The sequence below is a fragment of the Oncorhynchus mykiss genome, chromosome 11 (assembly GCF_057628025.1).
Source record: "Oncorhynchus mykiss isolate SJ-2025 chromosome 11, ASM5762802v1, whole genome shotgun sequence".
NCBI lineage: Eukaryota > Metazoa > Chordata > Actinopteri > Salmoniformes > Salmonidae > Oncorhynchus > Oncorhynchus mykiss.
The window spans coordinates 27,986,467-28,008,667 of NC_143032.1; the positions used below are offsets into that span (position 1 = coordinate 27,986,467).

At 42.3% G+C, this 22,201-nt stretch overlaps 1 protein-coding gene across 4 annotated transcripts in view; it reads left to right on the top strand.

Moving 5' to 3' along the window:
* Positions 1-1,006: 1,006 nt before the first annotated feature.
* The window catches only part of jcada (junctional cadherin 5 associated a), a 35,316-nt gene continuing 14,121 nt past the window's right edge, over positions 1,007-22,201 (top strand). Inside the window, exons 1-3 of one of the 4 annotated variants that reach the window (XM_021620617.3) lie at positions 1,337-1,528; positions 4,497-4,603; positions 17,668-18,187. In XM_021620617.3, the coding sequence (XP_021476292.3) occupies positions 17,790-18,187 (398 nt within the window). In that variant the 5' untranslated portion in view covers positions 1,337-1,528; positions 4,497-4,603; positions 17,668-17,789. Of the gene's footprint in view, positions 1,529-4,496; positions 4,604-4,950; positions 5,042-17,013; positions 17,187-17,667; positions 18,188-22,201 lie in introns of those variants that run through there. The other 3 variants (XM_090189803.1, XM_090189805.1, XM_090189804.1) reach the window with 3 other exon arrangements.

Genomic DNA, 22,201 nt, shown 5'->3' on the forward strand with positions numbered 1-22,201 from the left:
GGTATTTTACCAAACAGGGCCACCTTCTGTACACCACCCCTACCTTGTCACAACACAACTGATTGGCTCAAACGCATTAAGAAGGAAATAAATTCCACAAATGAACTTTTAACAAGGCACACCTGTTTATTGAAATGCATTCCAGGTGACTACCTCATGAAGCTGGTTAAGAGAATGCCAAGAGTGTGCAAAGCTGTCATCAAGGCAACGGGTGGCTACTTTAAAGAATCTCAAATATAAAATATATTTTGATTTGTTTAAAACTTTTTTGGTTACTACATGATTCCATATGTGTTATTTCATAGTTTTGATGTCTTCACTATTATTCTACAATGCAGAATAATAGTACAAATTAAGTAAAACCCTGGAATGAATAGGTGTGTCCAAAATGTTGAATGGTACTACAGTAGAGACCATTGAGACTGGATGGTCCCTCATCACACACACACACAGACACACGCACACACACTATGACTTTCCGTTAATGTTGTTCTTACATATAATGGCCTGCAGGAGATGACTATGGGCCATTGGGCACAGACTGAAACAATGACTAGCTTTAAAGGGAGCAGATAAGCATCAAGTAGGTCATTTGAAGTTAATTCGGACTCTCTGGTCCTTTTCCAAATGGCACCCTACTACCTATAGTGAACTACTTTTGACCAGGGCCCATAAAGTGCCATTTTGTATACAACCTCTGTAAACATGAGCATATTGTTGGGTCAGCAGGTAGAGTGGCCATTACAAATCAATTATGAAATAGACCTATTTGAAACGGTAGAATGGGTGAATCACGGACGTTATATTACTGGAATGATTTCCGTTGTGGGAATACACAGGTTGAGGCAGCCAGAAAATACCAGCCCCCCCAGTTTTCAGGGATTCAGTTATATGCAACATCTGTGTCAATATTATGGAGGTCATTTGGTTTCTCTGTTCTTTTAAGTGGTGCAAAAAAGAGAACAACTCTCTCCACCTGTGAACATTCAGCAAGGAAAACATTCTCGTATGTGTGTTTAGTGTGCATCGATGCGGGGTTGCGGGTGTAGTCCTACTGTATTTTGTCAGAAATGTGTGTGCGTGCGTGCGTTAATTGAAAGGTTTCATTAGCCTACTTTTTTGTTACCTAACTCCATGGCAGAAGGATTTAGATATTGACTTACCTGGTTAAATAAGGGCTAAACTAAAAATGTACTGTTTAGGCTACTATCATAATCTCACTTTGTAGCAAACTAATTGGAAAAGGAAAATATGAGGGGCACAGTAGGTCTATAAATTCAGGGCCATCCATTCAGTACAAAATCCTCCAGCAGCGCCACTGCTGAAAAAAAGCATACTGTATTCATTCTGTCGCTAACCAGGGCGCGTTGAGGAGAGCTGCTGCTCCTGCGTCCCTCCAGTTGCCGCCCCGAATAGGCATGCTAAGCAAATGCCCAGCACAGTACAGCACAGAGCTCTCTCGGCCGCAGATACTGAACGCAGGGAACTATAGCCTACCAGACGATAACGCGACCGACGCATCTCCCAGGTAAAGTGTCTATGCAGTGCGTAATTTCAAGGTGATGATAGCGGTAGCCTATGTGTGAAATGTAGACTAATGCAAGAAAACGACGGATTTAATAGGATATCGAGTGAAGGCTGTGTCCGCTGGAGGCATATTCGGCAGAGGTTGAAGAATGCTGCTGGTATGAAGTAAACAGAGCAGAGGCAGTGAGAGAGAGAGGCGCATCTGCAAACGGTGCCTCAACTTAAAGCCTGACTGGGTGATCTTCATATCTGCTGCAATTGCTTGCATTTTTCACCATAGATAGCTCACCGTATGTGGTTAAAAACGGAATGTCAAGAACATAAGTTAGGGGAATGGACGAACGGAACGACCGTTGTTTACATATTTATTTACTTCAATATAGAGTGCTAGCTGGACTCGCTGAAGGTTACATGCAACTGCACTTCAGACCTAGCTAGCTAGCAACCTAGTTGTTATTCAACATTTCGCGTGTTTACAATGTAGCCAGCCCAGCTATCAATAGCTTGCTGAAGGTTAGACAAACGTAGTGGCAATCAGTATCCAAATTGCAAATTGCATTGGCATATCACAGTTATCAAGCAAATGTTCAATTTGGTAACGGTACAGACTAGAACTACAGTTTTGAACGCCTTCAATCTTGCTACATAGCGCAGTTATATTTCAAATATTTGTAACCATCAACAACACATCGCAGTGGGAATGTCAATGACCCAGCAATGGCATGGTTTGGTCTGTCAAGTTTATGCGGCTGGCTGTGATGTGTCCCAATGTCGCACCTGCAGCATCTTCTCAATCACATGTCTGAGGTCAAATCTTCAATCTTCCTACGTTTGCCCCATTTGGTCGAACTTGGATAACTTTTCAAGTACTTCTATTATAATGTTATTCTGATGGATTAATACAACCATTTAGATATTTTTTAAAACATTATTATTAGACTAGATAGAGACATTACTACTCAGAAGTGTAGGTTACCAGTTGTGTGTGTGTGTGTGTGTGTGTGAAATGTGACTCTTTGTGTTGACACAGGAGACAGACAGTCTGAGCGTACTGGTGTGAAATCGGCGGGAAGTTGTTTCAACTCATTATTATTAAGTAACTGGTTTCACGTTCTTTTTTTGTTTACTCAGCTTTTCGGTTGATGTTTTTTTTACCTGAACAAAAAAAACGGCCCAAATTTAGCTCAAACTTGAGAAAATTGGTCTCATATGGTCTCATATGTTCATTCAGCTAGAAATTATTATTTGGGCATTATTTTCAACATACATATTTGGCACACATTGACATACATAATTACATTGTGCATGTTCATTTATACAGTAGTTAATATACTGTACATGTCTTCACCTGGGATTTAAACTCACAACCGCTAAGGGCCCTAAGCGGCCCCCCAACCAAGCAGGCCCCAAAAAATGGTGGCCCCCCTCTTGACGGCAGAGAGAAAAATGTACGTTTTAAATTATACACATTTTGCCATGGGGCATAGAACATTTTGCAATTTTAAGGCAAATTTCATTCGATTCTACACATTTTGCCATGGGACCAAGATAAATTATTGTAGGTTTAAAGCTAATTTCCTGCAATTCTACACATTTTGCCATGAGGTTGAGAATTTTTTGGCCGTTTTAAATCAAATTTCCTGCAGTTATACACATTTCGCCATGATGCAATGGCCCTGAATGCCCAGTCGGTATTCGGCCATGATTACTACAAGTTCAGTGGCTGACAAAACAAGAGAACCTGCTGATGTACAACCACATTTCTAACTTGCACCTTGTCTATTCTACTATTCTAATTCTCAAAAGTAAGTTGAGACCCCGATTGAGTTCCTTATGTCGCTTATGCCTGGAGCCGACCCTGGTTCTTGGCATTCCAATCTTCCTGCTATGCCACCATGTCTGTGTCAGTGAATGATTTCACCTGTATTGCTACACTTTGCACTCAGCTCTGTTAAAAGCACACTCAATGTATTGTATTTATCATAGTGATTAGGGAGTAACATTAAAACATGCCCCACCAACATTAGACAACTATAGAGAAAAATTGCTGAAATAAGTCAATTAAACCAATGATTAGAGAATAGTCAGGTTAACTAATAATTGGCACAGACATGGTGGTATAGCAGGAAGCTCAGAATGCCATGAACCAAGAGGTTGTTAGTTCAAATCCCAGGTGAGGACATGTTGAAATATAATTTCTGTATAAATGAACATGCACAATAAATATATTTAAGTTGAAAACGTTGTATGTTAAAAGCACTATGTGTGTGTAAATAGTTCCACATACTTTTTTTTTTGGGGAGGGGTAATTATAATTTATAATGTGAATGAACATATGAGACATATCAGACAAGTTGAGCAAACACATCATTTTAAGTTGACATCATTTTTGCCAACCTTTTTTCAAGTTGGAGTTTGGGCCAACTTTTTTTTTTGAAGGTTCAGGTAACACATGGACCAGAAAGTTGAGTTAACAAAACAAAAAAATAACCGCCGTGGAACCATATACTTAATAATAATTAGTTGAAACAGTTTTTTAAATATATTTTTTTAACAGTGTATGACTATGGTGATAAGGCATGAGGAAGAGGTCAACAACTGGTGTGATGAATGGTCAAGGTCAACTAACTAGGCTAGTATAGGTTTCTCCATTTATTACATCCATTGTAGTCGGACACTGCTTGTTAGTTAATCTGCATGTAGGAACACCAAAAGGTCAGTTTGTATTTGTCATCCTCTCGTTAATAAACAAAAACATAGCAAGACGGTGATAGGCAATGCGTCTTGAGAGGGTCATGATGAGTATTGCACAAAGAATTCAACATGCTAGGTCTAGTTTCACTTTATTCTGACATTTCAGTTAGCCTAGCCCATGGCTCATTCTGTTAATTGGTGCTGTATGAAAACTTAACCCCCCCCCCCCCACACACACTTATTCCCACTTACTGGGTCTGTTTTGTGTCACCTAGGAGGAGAACTCAACATAACCTTTAGGGAGAGGAGTGGCGTCGAAAGGAAGGAAAAGAGGAAGCAAGTTTTGCCAGGCGTCACTTATCTTGGATTACGTGGAGAGAAGGTATCCTTCCTGGAAAACACTAATAATGACGGCTAACAGTAACACATGCCTCTGTAAATAGTTTAGCAATCTGATAGTGTATTAATAATCAGAATCTCTCACTGAGTGCTAGCTAGGCCTTTCAATATGGTTTTAGACTGGAGTTACCAGACAGAAAATCTACGTTAAAACAGTGTAGGCCTATATGTCTACACTGTCTCATGAATAATACTAAACACAGACATAGACCTACACTCTATGAAATGAAAGACATTCAGCCGGAATGGTATTAACATATTAGACTGGTTTGCTTCTGAAGTCAGAGGGGTGTTGAAAGCCAGCTGTCTTTTTCTTGACCTTTCACTCAGGGTCCTCTAGAGGGCAGATGTCTAGACTAGAGACCAGAGACCTGTGGTTCAGTTGGCCAGTTCAACTGGAAGTTCAGGAATCCAAACAAAGGTCATTATGATGCAGACATTACTGTGTTTTGCAGTGCTCTCACGCAACATTGCGTTTTTACGAGTTTCATCCCAAATGGCGCCCTATTCCCTATATAGTGCACAACTTTTGACCAGAGTCCTATGGGAATAGGTTGCCGTTTAGGATGCAAGCCTATATCTTGTTTATAAGATGACCATAGTCAGTCTTTCTAGGCCTATGTTTTAGGTTGATTCGTGTAGTTAACGGAACTCAGCCAGCAGCGTAATTCCTCTGTCTGAACTCACTCTTATTGGATTCATTTAAGCCTAGGTGTGAGTCCCAAATGGCACCCAATTACCTACATAGTGCATTACTTTTGACCAGAGGCCTATGTGCCCTGATCAAAAGTAGTGCACTATATAGGGAATAGGGTGCCATTTGGGACACATTGTAGGTGTGGCCTTGCAGGGATAAGAAGCTGCATGAGAACAGTATTGTAGTCTAGTCCTGTGGATTTCTATTAGACAATATTAGTTTGTTCAGTATTTAGCTGTTTATTCATTTAGAAGAACCAGTAGGCCGCAACGCTTTAGAGCCCCTGGTTTTACAACATTTTAAGATGAAGCAGTAGACTACAAAGGACTTTGTATTGTCTAGGCAGAGGACAGATCCTCAACCGACGGGCACTGTGTGAGAGGTTATGTTAGCTGCGACAGCCTCTGTAGCATTTGTTGTAATGTTATTTCAAGGTTATGACTCTGGCATTCTTAGATTGACACATTGTTTTGGTCCACTACTGTAGTTTCCAAAGGAGAACCGACACTGGACATGTGAACAGAGAGGTTGAAACTCCTTGACAAGTTTCAGCTCTGGGGTTTGATTTTACGGTGTGTGTGTGTGTGTGTGGGCGGGGAGGAGAGGGGGACGGGGGGACGGTGGTGAGTGTGTGTGTGTCAGTCATAGAGAGAGAAAGAGTGTGTGTGCACCCGTGCGTGAGAGAGCGTGCTTGTGTGCGTGTTTTGACACATTGGCAGGGTTGGTGTAAGAACGTAAAGCCAGTTGGATGCCCCTGGCGGGAGGGTGTAAAGAGGGAAGTGGCTCGTTAATTCCGGCTGTACTACAGGAGAGGAAAGGAAAGGGCTGGTCAACACAGCCACAGCACTCTAGAGGCGTTGCATGGATGTATCCTGGCTAAGTGACTCATACTGTACCAATTCAGCTTCTATCACTTAGCTCACACAGCCGTAAGTCAGTTAGCCAGAGAGACTTCCTGGTACTAGACGATAAAACAGACCCATTCTTTACAGACATTGAATAATGTTAGCCATGCATGCACCATATCTTATTCCAAACTTTTTATGCACTGTACAATTCTTATCAACGTTTAGCTCTGTTGACCTGTACTGGTTTTTTAAGGATGTTATCGACTAGTTCATAAAATAGCAGCTGATACTCTCTGATAAGGCAAAATCTGTAAAAATCAGTCATCTAATTTGGAGTTCTGGACTTTTTGTCCCATAGCTTTTGATTCTTTCACATTTCTTCCCCCTCCATCGAAGTGTTCAGCTGCCTGCCAAGTCTGTCCATACCTGATTAGCATCGTGCTAGTGTACTGCGGTGTGTTAATCCTTTGATCACAGTGGTTCGGTCTGATAAACCATGCCTCGGTCATCTCAAGGTAGCCCCAAGAACCTTGATGAGAACTAATGACCATGAGAAGACAAGCTGAAGAGTGGACGGGGTAAAAAAAAAAAAACACATAGAAATATAATTTCTAGAAGGAACATTGGAACATCTCCATTCAAGTAAACGTTCTATAATTCTATTTCTATGGTCAAAAACCTAAACAACATATCCTTGGACATAGTGCTGGAGAGTTAGTCTTACTCGATGATATTCCTTTTATGAACTGCAGAGAACTGTACTGTATAGCACGGGCAATAACTTGCTAATGTTTCAGACAGGCTTACCAAGACGTTCCAAGGCGTCTTTTATACTGTACATTTAAAACTGGAGCAGGGTGTGGACTGGATTCCATTGAAAAACATGTTAAATGACGTCAATTAATAAATGTTATATATGTTTCAGATGAATTAGGATAAGCCTTTGAAATAATGGGAAATAAGCCTATTGCATGTGCGACACTAATATCCAACAAAACTTTTCATTTAGACCTAGATTTGTTTACACACTGCAATACTCTTTTAATGTTCCTCATCAACTGAAGTCATAACTTTGAATTAACGAATCCACACAGCATTTCAAACACTTGACACTGTTTGATTAGATCACTCTAGTGTGTCTAAAGTGAATCAAGTCTCTGGTCTGTAATATGTTACTGTCTCCATTGTAGGGGAACGTAACATCCCATCCCAACCCAACCCAACGGAGGTCCTTTCATACTGAAGCCAGATGACTCCCTCAGTAACTCCCACACTGTCAAGTTTTGGAGGGAAACAATGGATGTATCCCAAATGGCACTATGAGCCCTAGTCAGTAGAGTGCCATTTGGGACATAGAATATGTGGAGCGAACAGCCTACATACATTTGTCCATAAGCAATCTGCTATTTCACAAAAGGAAAACGACCGTTGCTATGGGAGCAGTTGAGCAAAATATGTTTGTGGGTGTTTAAAGTAATTCCTCATGAGATAATTCACTCAATGTGAATGAGATTGTTGTTGAGGTCTAGTGCTGTACCCTACCCTACTGATGAGAGGGTGTGGATAGATAGATAGAGATAGATAGATAACATGTTGTTGACCGAGTGTGGCAACATGGGTTTGTTAGCAATGTGGTGCAGTGGTTAGGGGAAAAGGACAAGGAAGGGAACAGATAGTTGTGAATGTTGCTCAATTCTTAGATCAATCATTGTCATGTCTTTGATAAATACGTTCAACTTCTGTCACTTAAACTACTGTAAACGAGGTGTTTAGAAGTGTTCTGTCCAGATGGACCTGAGTCTGAAAAACTACTGAAACACAATCAGTTGACATGTTGCAGCCAGGGCCCCTCACTCTCAGTGGGGTTGGACAGAACAGGAGAGCGAGAGTCAAAAGTTTGGACCCACCTACTCATTCAAGGGTTTTTCTTGATTTTTAAAAAACTGTTTTCTACGTTGTAGAATAATTGTGAAGACATCAAAACAATGAAATAACACATGGAATCATGTAGTAACCAAAAAGTGTTGAACAAATCAAAATATATTTGAGATTCTTCATAGTAGCCACTCTTTGTCTTAACGGTTGCCAAGAGTGTGTATAGCTATCTCTCAACCAGCTTCACCTGGAATGCTTTTCCAACAGTCTTGAAGGAGTTCCCACATATGCTGAGCACTTGTTGGCTGCTTTTCCTTCACTCTGTGGTCCAACTCATCCCAAACCATCTCAATAGGTTTGAGGTTGTTGATTGTGGAGGCCAGGTCATCTGATACAGCTCTCCATCACTCTCCTTGATCAAATAGCCCTTACACAGCCTGAAGGTCTGTTGGGTCATTGTTCTGTTTAAAAATGGGATGGCATATTGCTGCAAAATGCTGTGATAGCCATTCTGGTTAAGTGTGTGGTTAAGTGTGCCTTGAATTCGAAATAAATCACAGATTGACTGGCCTTCATGTCTTCATGTAATGATGGACTGTCGTTTTGCTTTGCTTATTTGAGCTATTCTTGCCATAATATGGACTTGGTCTTTTACCAAATAGGGCTATCTTCTGTATACCGCCCCTACCTTGTCACAACACAACTCTTTGGCTGAAACGCATTAAGAAGGAAAGAAATTCCACAAATTAACTTTCAACAAGGCACACCTGTTAATTGAAATGCATTCCAGGTGACTACTTCATGAAGCAGGTTAAGAGAATGCCAAGAGTGTGCAAAGCTATCATCAAGGCAACGGGTGGCTACTTTAAAGAATATCAAATATAAAATATAATACTTTGTTGGTTACTACATGATTCCATATGTGTTATTTCATAGTTTTGATGTCTTCACTATTTTACAATGTAGAAAATAGTAAAAATAAAGAAAAACCCTTGAATGAGTAGGTGTGTCCAAACTTTTGACTTGTACTGTACATACAAAGAGACTGTCAGAAAGAGTGAGACAAAGAGCGGGGTGGGCTGGGGCTGTGAGTTGTAGCGGATCTGGGCTGGCAGTGTGGCGTTGAAATATGGCCATGTGTGACCTATGGGCCCTTGTCAAAAGTTGTGCACTTTAGGGAAAAGGTTGCCATTTGGGACATATCCCGTTTTCAGCCTTCGCCAGAGCGTCTCAGAGATACTCAGTGTCGTGTTGAGAGAGCTGATTGGAAACACCGACACACATCCTCAGGAAGCGCCAATTCCAAGCGGGGTACGCTGGACGATGATGTCACAGAGCCAAACAATAAAAAAGGTTTTGGCAGAATGTAGTTGGCCCCTCCCCTCTTCTGGTCTCTCTGGCCAATGAGGTTTGCAACAATACAGAGGTGTGGCTCCTCTGAAGGAATATTTGAGGCAGGGATTGGATGGGATGTTATCCTTTGGGTCTCTGGCAGACCTGGGTTCAAATACTATTACATTTCACTTTACACTGCATGCAGTGCCAGATGGATGGTGTTTGCACTTTTGTAACTATTCTATTGGTTCCATTGCGACAGGCAAGTTCAATCAAAAATTGATTTCAAATAGTGTCTCCAGACACAAGTTTGTGGGTTATTCCTAGATTCCTTTTTGTTTTCTAGCCATGTGCTGCAGTTTTCTAGGATTGTTTTACGGATGGATCATGCCGTGGAGGCTGTTGGGAGGAGCTATAGGAGGACAGGCTCATTGTAATGGCTGGAATAGAATCAATGGAACGGAGTCAAACGTGTTTTTCATATGTTTGATGTGTTTGATGCTGTTCCATGAATTCCATTCCAGCCAGTACAATGAGCCTGTCCTCCTATAGCTCCTCCCACCAGCCTCCACTGGGATCATGGCACGCTCACTGTCTCTTGAATACCTTTTTGACATTGATTCCTACTTTCACCACCGCTAAGGAAAAGCGCTCATAAGCTGCGTAAATAGGCTTAGGTTTATAGGTAGACAGACAGATAAAACTGTAAGAAACATTCATAGTTTATCACTATATAATGTAGGAATAAGTAACCGACACCAATTTGTCCTTCATTCCTTGTCAGGGTTCAGTTCCAGAAACTATTGCAGCGCCCAGAGCTATGATGATGAATGTCAGATGTTGTCATCGCCACAAAATTGTTTGAATGTGAGCGTATGTCTGTCTGCTAGCCGGCCTGTAGATATTTTGACTGCGAAACACTTTGGCAACGCCCATTACACATTCTTTATAAGAATTGCACTAACCTTTCTGCATAGAATGGTCCAAGCTCGTTAGGCAAACGGTTGGATAACATGGATCTAGACTTGACTGTTGTTGCCTGTTAGCTTTTTCTTTCTTAAAGTAGCTATAGACAACTTCAATTTCCTGATTAGGGCTCTTCATCTGTGTCGTCAAAGCCCTAGTCTTGTGTCTGTCCCATGCTTCTCTCTCTCGAATTCAAAGGGCTTTATTGGCATGGGAAACATATGTTTACATTGCCAAAGCAAGTGAAATAGATAATAAGTTAAATAAAAAAAATGAACAGTAAACATTATACTCACAAATGTTCCAAAGGATAAGAGACATTTCAAATGTCACATTATGGCTTTGTACAGTGTTGTAACAATGTGCAAATAGTTCAAGTACAAAAGGGAAAATAAATAAACAAATATGGGTTGTATTTACAAGGGTGTTTGTTCTTCCCTGGTTGCCTTTTTCTTGTGGCATCAGTTCACAAATCTTTCTGCTGTGATGGCACACTGTGGTATTTCACACAATAGATGGGAGTTTAAATTGGATTTGTTTTTTAAATTCTTTGTGGGTCTGTGTAATCTGAAGGAAATATGTGTCTCTAATATGGTCATACATTTGGCAGGAGGTTAGGAAGGAACTCAGTTTCCACCTCATTTTGTGGGCAGTGTGTACATAGCCTGTCTTCTCTTGAAAGCCAGGTCTGCCTACGGCGGCCTCTCTCAATAGCAAGGCTATGCTCAATGAGTCTGTACATAGTCAAAGCTTTCCTTAATTTTAGGTCAGTCACAGTGGTCAGGTATTCCGCCACTGTATACACTCTGTTTAGGGTCGCTCTCTCCCCCCTACCGGGGCCATGAAGAGGATTGACACCAAACTGTTAACTGGGAAACTGTCTTCCTCCTCCAGCCTTTCGGTATGGATCAAAAATGGCACCCTATTCCCTATATAGTGGACTACTTTTGACCAGGGCCCATAGGGCTCTCATCAAAAGTAGTGCGCTATGTAGGGAATATGGTGCCATTTGGAAAGCAACCTTGGTGTTGTAGCCACTAGCTACAGATGCCTTCTTCTTCAAAAAAATGCCTTTATTTATGTACTGTACAGTGCATTCGGAAAGTATTCAGACCCCTTCCCCTTTTCCACATTTTGTTACATTACAGCCTTATTCTAAAATGCATACAATTATTTTTGTATTTTATCAATCTACACAAAATACCATATAATAACAAAGCAAAAACAGGTTTTTATACATTTTTGCAAATTTATTACAAATAAAAAACAGAAACACCTAATTTATGTAAGTATTCCGACCCTTTGCTATGAGACACGAAATTAAGCTTTTTTTAAATTAGATTTTTTTAAACCTTTATTTAACCAGGAAGGGCTCATTGAGATTAAAATCTCTTTTTCAAGAGCGCCCTGGCCAAGAAAGGCAGCACCAAGTCATTACAAAAAAATGACAGACAGACAACATGAAAAACTACATGTAATCTAGTAAAAACCATTGAATTCACAAGAGTATAAAACAGCAAAGTAAAAACATTGACAGGTCAGGGAATCAGCCTCAAAATCCTTCATCAGTGATTTAAAAACACCAATTGGGACAAGTTCTTCCAGTTTAAAAGTATTTTGTAAGGTGTTCCAAGACGACGGCGCAAAGTACATAAAAGCCCTTTTACCAAATTCAGTTCGGACATTTGGAACAGTTAGCAGGATAAAGTCCAGCGAACGACGAGAGTACCCACCACATTTCTGAACAATAAAAATGCACAAATAAAAAGGTAATAAACCCAAAATGGCTTTGTAGAATCCTGCTTAGCAGCTTAGCTGCATCCTGTTTCCATTGATCATCCTTGATATTTCTACAACTGTCACACCCTGATCTGTTTCACCTGTCTTTGTGTCTCCACCCCCCTTCAGGTGTTGCCCGTCTTCCCCATTATCCCCAGTGTATTTATACCTGTGTTCTCTGTTTGTCTGTTGCCAGTTTGTTTTGTTTCGTCAAGCCTACCAGCGGTTTCCCCGTGCTCCTGTCTTTCTCTAGTTCCTTTTTTCCCGGTTTTGACCGGTTTTTGCCTACACTGAGCCTGCCTGCCGTTCTGTACCGTCCGGACTCTATTTTGGATTACTGACCTCTGCCTGCCCTTGACCTGTCGTTTGCCTGCCTCCTGTTTTTGTATTAAACTTTTGTTACTTCGAAACTGTCTGCATCTGGGTCTTCTACTGAGCCTTGACAACAACTTGATTGGAGTCCACCTGTCATAAATTCAATTGATTGGAGATGATTTGGAAAGGCACACACATGTCTATATAAGGTCCCACAGTTGACAGTGCATGTCAGAGCAAAAACCATGCCATGAGGTCAAAGGAATTGTCCATAGAGCTCCGAGACAGGCACAGATTTGGGTTAGGGTCCCAAAAAATGTCTGCATCCTTGAAGGTCCCCAAGAACACAGTGGCCTCCATCAGTCAGGGAGGTGACCAACGAGCCCGATGGTCACTCTGACAGAGCTCCAGAATTCCTCTGTGGAGATGGGAGAACCTTCCAGAAGGACAACCGTCTCTGCAGCACTCCACCAATAAGGCCTTTATGGTAAAGTGGCCAGACGGAAGCCACTCCTCAGTAAAAGGCACATGACAGCCTGCTTGGAGTTTGCCAAAAGGAACCTAAAGACTCTCAGACCATGAGAAACAAGATTCTCTGGTCTGATGAAACCAAGATTGAACTCTTTGGCCTGAATGACAAGCATCACATCTGGAGGAAACCTGGCACCATCCCTACGGTGAAGCATGGTGGCGGCAGCAGTAAACATTATACTCACAAATGTTCCAAAGGAAAAGAGACATTTCAAATGTCATATTGTGGCTATATACAGTGTTGCAACGTTGTGCAAATAGATAAATTACAAAAGGGAAAATAAAAAAACATAAATATGGGTTGTATTTACAATGGTGTCAATTCTTCACTGGTTGCCATTTTCTTGTGGCAACACTTCACAAATCTTTCTGCTGTGATGACACACTGGTATTTCACCTAATAGATGGGAGTTTGCCAAAAGGCACCTAAAGAATCTCAGACCATGAGAAACAAGATTCTCTGGTCTGATGAAACCAAGATTGAACTCTTTGGCCGGAATGCCAAGCATCACGTCTGGAGGAAACCTGGCTCCATCCCTACAGTGAAGCATGGTGGTGGCAGCATCATGCTTAGGGGATGTTTTTCAGCGGCAGGGAGACTAGTCAGGATCGAGGTAAAGATGAACGGAGCAATGTACAGAGAGATCCTTGAGGAAAACATGCTCCAGAGCACTTAGGACCTCAGACTGGAGCGAAGGTTCAACTTCCAACAGGACAACGACCCCTAGTACACAGCCAAGACAACGTAGGAGTGGCATCGGGACAAGTCACTGAATGTCCTTGAGTGGCCCAGCCAGAGCCCGGACGTGAACCTGATCGAACATCTTTGGAGAGACCTGAAAATAGCTGTGCAGCGACGCTCCCCATTCAACTTGATGGAGCTTAAGAGGATCTGCAGAGAAAAATGGGAGAAACTCCCCAAATACAGGTGTGCCAAGCTTGTAGCATCATACCCAAGAAGACTCAAGGTTGTAATCGCTGTCCGGGATGCTTCAACAAAGTACTGAAGGGTAGAGGGTCTGAATACTTATTTAACCGTGATATTTGCGGGGGGGTTATACATTTGCAAACATTTCTAAAAACCCGTTTTCGCTTTGTCATTATGGGGTATTGTGTGTTGATTGATGAGGGGGAAAAACGATTTAATCCATTTTAGAATCAGCCTGCAATGTAACAAAATGTTGAAAAAGTCAAGGGGTCTGAATACTTTCCAAATGCACCGTATTTCATTACAAACCTGTCAAACCAGAAAACACGCTGATTTATTATTTGGACTCTATCTAGTATTTGTTATCTAATTTAGCCTACCAAGTGGTTGTGATTGAAGAAATGTCAATGAGTGTTAGGCGACATTCATTTTCTTTAGGCTACATAGTGTGAGAGAGAGTACAGTGCTGTGAAATGCCAGATCTGGTCTGCATATGGTTTAGCTTATTTTTAGCTTAGCTAGGCCTCCATGATATCCATAAAGAAGATCATTAATTTCATTTTGACAGAGTCAAATCATTAAAAAGTACCAGATCTGCACTTTTCAAGAATCCGCAGCAGCAGCAACAACAGTAGAAGTGTTTCCATGCCAGGATCATTAAAGATCTAAGTCAGTAGCTAACACAACGCACGTATTGTTAACAAAACTCAAATGTTGTTGTTGTTGTGGTGTTAGGAGAAAAGGGAATGAAAGTGGGCCGTTGTTGCTATCCGGGGCTGCTGCTGTTGCCTGAATCAGGAGTTTTATTTGATATCAAATGGTAATTCCATTGCGTAAGAGAATTAGTGATATTTAAACTGAGCTCGCCGTTGGACGCTAGGGCAGGAGGGGGGGGGGGGGCTAAGGGGGATTGGGAGCCAGGAGGGTCACGAACAGAGGGGAAAAGGGAAATACTTATCCTGATGTTGACTGGTGATGGTGAAGATAAGGCCCATTTAGAGATGATTACTGACTGACATGAATTAGGATTGTGGGTTTAAATATGTCTTACATCGGGCAGCATATGTTATGGATCATAATCAGTTTTGATTATATTATGACATTGCCGAATTACACGTGTGAGTGTCTTTCTGTGGGTTGGTTCTTCTATCCTTGTGGGGACCTAAAGTTAAAACAAGGAAAATTCTCCCTCATGGGGACATTTCCCACGACCCCATGAGGACAAAAGCTATTTTAAGCTTAGGGGTTATGGTTAGGGTAAGGGGTTAGTGGTTAAGTTTATGGTTAGGAGTAAGGTTTAAGGATTGGGTTATGGTTATGGTAAGGCTTATGGTTAGGGAAATAGGATTTTGAATGGAAATTAATTTTAGGTCCCCACGAGGATAGAAGAACATAATGTATGTGTGTCAAAAGTAGTGCCCTATTGCGTATTTCCAATGATGATTTACTCCAGTGTTTCACCCAAAAGGCTCTGTTTCCAACTACACGGGCCAGCACCCGTGTCTTACTGGGCCATGGCTCCAGCAGACCTACTCTGACTTGGAGTCAAGGCAAGGTCCTGGGTACTTTTCAGCTGGCATTTACATAACAATGGCTAACTGTGAACTTTAACACCGACTAACAAAGCAACAGTCTCAAATGATGCAGGTTGTTGATTCTGCAGGCCACAAGTCTTTAGTGTCGTGATATAATAACACTAGAGCGAACGTTAACATTAAACACTGGCGGCCCGCTGTCTCATTGGAAAAGCACAACGTAGGGAATAGCAGCCTCTGTGTAGACCAGGGTCCAGGATGGTGTATCGCTTCACTTGTTGCTGCTAGAAATGGGAGAAATGTCACAGGACAACGCTATCCTAGGTTGACTGAACTGTTGAACTCTTTGTTTTACCAGTTGCATTAGCAGAGATGGAATGGGGTTTGCAGTTAAAATGTGGTTTGCACATAGTGTCACATCTGGCATGGCTTGGATACATTTGGCGTTTAGGCCTATCTAATTGAGACTTTGCATCATTTTGGGTTCAAGATTGTGAAAACAAGTTTGCAGTTGAATCTGAGTTTGACAGTATGCTAATTCATCAGTAATCAAATCCAGTATTTATTTTGTGCAATGTTCACAGCTATCTACTCTAACAGAAATGTGCCTGAAAGAAAATGCTCCACCAAAATGCAGTTGGCAACAGTTAAACAGGAAAAAGAAACACTGCGCCAGAGCCAAGAGTCAATCCCCCAATACTAACAGGTTTAAAGTTTTACATGAGAAAGATAATCGTATTAGTGGGCTGGTCATACAAAGAGAGCGGGCAGTGTTTCACGCTCCTAGAGAGACCGTTAGTCACCTAGGTAGTACCACGACTAAGGTGGTGGACGGCAGGCAAGGCAATAGAGCAACGCAACACCGATACAAGACGTCTCCAGTCTGGAACTGCATTCCAAAAGCATCTCAGAATGGCAGTGCTGATTTAGGATCAGTTGTTTAATTAGTAATCCTAGATTAGCACCTGAGATGCTTGATTCATACAGCCTCTGGCCTATATACAATACTTTGTAGAATATTATTTATTGAAACACTGTGATTTACTCTAGACTACCACAGGCTTGTCCTCCTATCTCTGCTTTAAGTATAATCCCAGAAGGTGTTGGTATAAACTAGGCCAGTGATTCCTAATATTTTTTGGTTACTGTACCCGACTCACATTTAGCTCTGTTTGGACATACAAAGTATCCTCTCATGTGCATTTTACCAGTAAGCCTATGGTTTTATAAGTCTTCCCAAGTACCCCCTGTGGATAGCCCAAGTACACCCATGGGTACACATACCCTAAATTGGGAACCATTGAACTAGGCTAACTCTTGTTTGGTATACAATGACACGGAGACTAGCGTTAGCATCTGTCCAGTGGTACGCTGCTGTAAACATCACTAACAGGTCACTACAATACAGGCAGAGTATAATCCACTCATATTACCCAGGGGCTTTCAGGCATATGCCCAGGATTCAGGAATATCCTCAGGGCGTTCTGGAGCTGTATGCCTGGCTGGCTGGGTGGGTGATTATTATAGCTACGCCCCAGATTAGGATTTGGATGTGGATAGAGGCTGGAACACACACACACACACACAGTCCTGGTGGTGCAGGCAAGCTGAGTAACACAAGATGAGGGGAGCACCGCTTAGCCTGTTACATCAAGATCCACTGCAACACTGACTACCCTCCCAATCCCCACCGCAGATTTACCAAACATGGGCTAGCCAACCAGCCGCTGCCTCAGGGCTACAGTTCTACAGTTCAGGTATTATTACATAGTTATTACATGATATGTGTCACTAGCACCGTTATTACTATTGATCATAAGGATATTTTGGGTTGCTCTAACTAGCGCTGGTGATTTTCCTCTCCCGCTGTCTGCATGTGGTGGGCTTAGTATCAGACCTCTGTCTCGGACTGAGATGGAGAGACTCCTGTTGTGGGGCAGAGAGGAGAGCAGAGAAGGGGAGGAGAGGAGAGGATGGGGAAAGAATGGGGAGAGGAGAGGGGCGTCCTGTTGTCGGGCAGAGGAGAGGGAAGGGAAGGAGAGGAGAGGGAGGCAGACAGAGCGGTTGGTTTGTGGTGGAAGGAGCGGAGGCTTTGAAATGGGGGGTTTTGTTCTCGCCTCTCCCCTCTTCTCCGTCCAGTTGGGCAGTACTCTAAAGAGAATGATATGGAGACAGAGGGATAATTGTTTTAACACCCCCCGCTCTTTATCTATCTCTCTTTCTCTCCTGTTTTCCCAGTGATGGCCAGTCAGCTGTGCAGCTGTGCTCGGGCTCCTTTCGCTGCGTCTAGCAACCAGGTCTGAGTGACGCCCCCCACCCGCCCCTCTTTCAAAAACAACACCAGCAAAACAAATGCGACCATGTACAGCGTGGAGGACCTGCTTATCTCTCATGGATACAAGCTGCCCCAAAACACCTCTACCGCCCCCACTGCCGTCTCCCCCACCCCCCCGTCCTCATACGATAACAAGCGTTACGGCGACCCTTCCTCCTGTCGCCAGGAGATCTTAGAGAGCCGGTCTGGTGGTGGTCACGGCACGGTGAACGGGTATGAGATAGACTCTGCGCCGGGGGTATATGTGTACGGCAACAATAACTGCAGGAAGCCCCAGCCCCCAGCCCCAACCAAAAGCTACTCCTCGAGTCACACTGACAATGCATGGAGGGACAGGAACAGCCAAACACAGAGGAGGGAAGCCGACAGCGGTAACCAAGGTGACACCCACTCCTTGGGCGATTCTCTCACGACAGATAGCGGGTGAGTCCGTCTACTTAATCTTTTGGAATGCTAGTGTTGTTTTCCTTTTTTTTTTATCATTGCATGCAATCTTGACATCTCTCGCTTGCATGTTGTTAATCATACAGTTGGTCTGTTGCAGGAATCTTGTTTGGCACATAGTCATGCAAAGGTGGAGTCAGTCAGTATAGGAGTTCTGCATTGGGATGCTGCACCACAGATTCTCTCCCTCTCTCTCTCACCTCTCTATTTCTCCCTTTCTTTTTATCTTTCCCTCCCTCCCTTTCCGATAAAGCCAGTAGACAGGGAGTTGGGGTAATGTGTTCTGGAGTCTTAATCTGCCACATGGGACAGTTGTGTTGTAAACAGACTAGAACTGCTGCTACTACTGCTGATGATAGACCCCAGCGCCAACATCCGTCTGAGCATGCCCAGTTCTGCAGACAGATTTTACATCCCAAATGGCACTCTATTCCTTTATAGTGCACTATTTTTTATTTTACCTTTATTTAACTAGGCAAGTCAGTTAAGAACAAATTCTTATTTACAATGATGGCCTAGGAACAGTGGGTTAACTGCCTTGTTCAGGGGCAGAACGACAGATTTTGACCTTGGCAGCTCGGGGATTTGATCCACCAACCTTTCGGTTACTGGCCCAACGCTCTAACCACTAGGCCTTCAGTTCTTCTATTATTACATTTAAAAATATTGATATATTTTGTAAAAAATCTCTCTAAAAAATGCTGTCCCACCGTAACACGCACATTAAAAGACTGTAGCATTAATGTACCTTAAGCCACACCCCTACACATATCACCAGGTGATGGGATTGCACCCCTCTCCAGAATAGCCACATGGTGAGTAGCCTGCAGATATTTTGGAAAAAATTAGTAAGCAAGTTGGTAAATCTTCATGTATTTTTAAGAAGTGTCACTACCGAACATCTAATATATCAAGAAATATGTAAAGTAGGATTTGGGACTAATACAGTGGGGCAAAAAAGTATTTAGTCAGCCACCAATTGTGCAAGTTCTCCCACTTAAAAAGATGAGAGAGGCCTGTAATCTTCATCATAGGTACACTTCAACTATGATGGACAAATTTAGAAATGTTTTAATGAATTTATTTGCAAATTATGGTGGAAAATAAACTTTTATTGACCAAATACTTATCTCAATACTTTGTTATATACCCTTTGTTGGCAATGACAGAGGTCAAACGTTTTCTGTAAGTCTTCACAAGGTTTTCACACACTGTTGCTAGTATTTTGGCCCATTCCTCCATGCAGATCTCCTCTAGAGCAGTGATGTTTTGGGGCTGTTGCTGGGCAACACGGACTTTGATCTCCCTCCAAAGATTTTCTATGGGGTTGAGATCTGGAGACTGGTTAGGCCACACCAGGACCTTGAAATGCTTTTTACGAAGCCCCACCTTCGTTAACCGGGCGGTGTGTTTGGGATCATTGTCATGCTGAAATACCCAGCCACGTTTCTTCGTCAATGCCCTTGCTGATGGAAGGTTTTCACTCAAAATCTCACGATACATGGCCCCATTCATTCTTTCCTTTACACGGATCAGTCATTCTGGTCCCTTTGCAGAAAAACAGCCCCAAAGCATGATGTTTCCACCCCCATGCTTCACAGTAGGTATGGTGTTCTTTGGATGCAACTCAGCATTCTTTGTCCTCCAAACACGACGAGTTTAGTTTTTATTAAATGACCATATGACATTCTCCCAATCTTCTTCTGGATAATCCAAATGCTCTCTAGCAAACTTCAGACGGGCCTGGACATGTACTGGCTTAAGCAGGGGGACACGTCTGGCACTGCAGGATTTGAGTCCCTGGCGGCGTAGTGTGTTACTGATGGTAGGCTTTGTTACTTTGGTCCCAGCTCTCTGCAGGTCATTCACTAGGTCCCCCCGTGTGGTTCTGGGATTTTTGCTCACTGTTCTTGTGATCATTTTGACCCCACGGGGTGAGATCTTGCGTGGAGCCCCAGATCGAGGGAGATTATCAGTGGTCTTATATGTCTTCCATTTCCTAATAATTGCTCCCACAGTTGATTTCTTCAAACCAAGCTGCTTACCTATTGCAGATTCAGTCTTCCCAGCCTGGTGCAGGTCTACAATTTTGTTTCTGGTGTCCTTTGACAGCTCTTTGGTCTTGGCCATAGTGGAGTTTGGAGTGTGACTGTTTGAGGTTGTGGACAGGTGTCTTTTATAATGATAACAAGTTCAAACAGGTGCCATTAATACAGGTAACGAGTGGAGGAAAGAGGAGCCTCTTAAAGAAGATGTTACAGGTCTGTGAGAGCCAGAAATCTTGCTTGTTTGTAGGTGACCAAATACTTATTTTCCACCATAATTTGCAAATAAATTCATAACAAATTCTACAATGTGATTTTATGGATTTTTTTTCTCATTTTGTCTGTCATAGTTGAAGTGTACCTATGATGGAAATTACAGGCCTATCTCATCTTTTTAAGTGGGAGAACTTGCACAATTGGTGACTGACTAAATACTTTTTTGCCCCACTGTATATTTGCTGGGATGTACATCTGTCCAAATGAAAGATAGCCAGCCATATGTTACTTGTGTCCAAACCAAAATTGTCCCAGCCGTAACAATTGACACCATAGAGATATATAGAGGTCTCATCTTTGTATCTGTGCCATTATGGTGTCTGTGACAGCACAGACCGCGCCATTGAGGCTATCTCCATTATAAAGTTGCATGCGCCATGCTCTACCAACTGAGCTACAGAGGACCACCATGTGGGTAGTGGACAAGTGCACACTTCAGGGAAAAGTGTAGTGAATTAAGTTTCATAGCCAGCAGGGGGGCTCCAACCCTCCAAGAGCCCAAACATTTACATCTATTTGGTCAAAACATAGACGTCTGGGGCCTCCCGAGTGGCGCAGTGCTAGAAGTGTTACTACAGACCCGGGTTCATTTCTGGGCTGTGCCACAACCGGCCGTGGCCGGGAGTCCCATAGGACGGCACACAATTGGCCCAGCGTCGTCCGGATTAACGGAGGGTTTGGCTGGTGGGGCTTTACTTGGCTCATCGCGCTCTAGCCACTCTTTGTGGCGGGCCGGGTGTCTGCGGGGTGACCCTGGTCGCTAGTTGAACAGTGTTTCCTCCTACACATTGGTGTGGCTGGCTTCCGGGTTAAGCTGGCGGTTGTTAAGGAGCGCAGTTAGGCGGGTCATGTTTCGGAGGACGCATGACTCCACCTTCGCTTCCACCAATCCCTTTGGGGAGTTGCAGCGATGAGACAAGATTGAAAATTGGGGAGAAAAAGGGAATCCCCACCCAGCTTACTTTTCAATGGTGGAAGCTCTGAATGGCAATATCTATACTAAAATGAGTCCTCCATTTATCTGATTGATTTACACCGAAACGGATGTTATTTTTCCAAAATAAAGATAGGTAAATTGACAATTTAAGCATCCAACAACATATTTAATTAGATGCATAAGTAAATCAATCAATCAACAAGTTTCAAATATATACAATCAACATTGAAAATTTTACAGAGAACAATAGAGATGATATTTCTCTAAATTTCAACTTGAAGGTTTAGAAAATCAGGTTAAATCATGTTTTTACCATTTTGTTAATTTGGTATGCAAATACAATTTCTAAAATGTATCTGTAATAGAAGGTTAATCAAAAGGATCAACACTGTGCATGATTCTCCCTTTACTGAAACATTATCAGTATGTTTTGGACCTGGCCAATTTAATGGGATGGTAAGGAATTCAGCTAAGTATTTCAAATATGCAATGCAAACAAATGTGTGTGAGTAGTATGTACAGTCAGAGGTTTACATACACTTAGGTTGGAGTCATTAAAACTCCACAAATTTCTTGTTAACAAACTATAGTTTTTGCAAGTATGTTAGGACATCGACTTTGTGCATGACACAAGTCATTTTATAATTATAATTCACTGTATCACAATCCCAGTGGGTCAGAAGTTTACATACACTAAGTTGACTGTGCCTTTAAACAGCTTGGAAAATTCGAGAA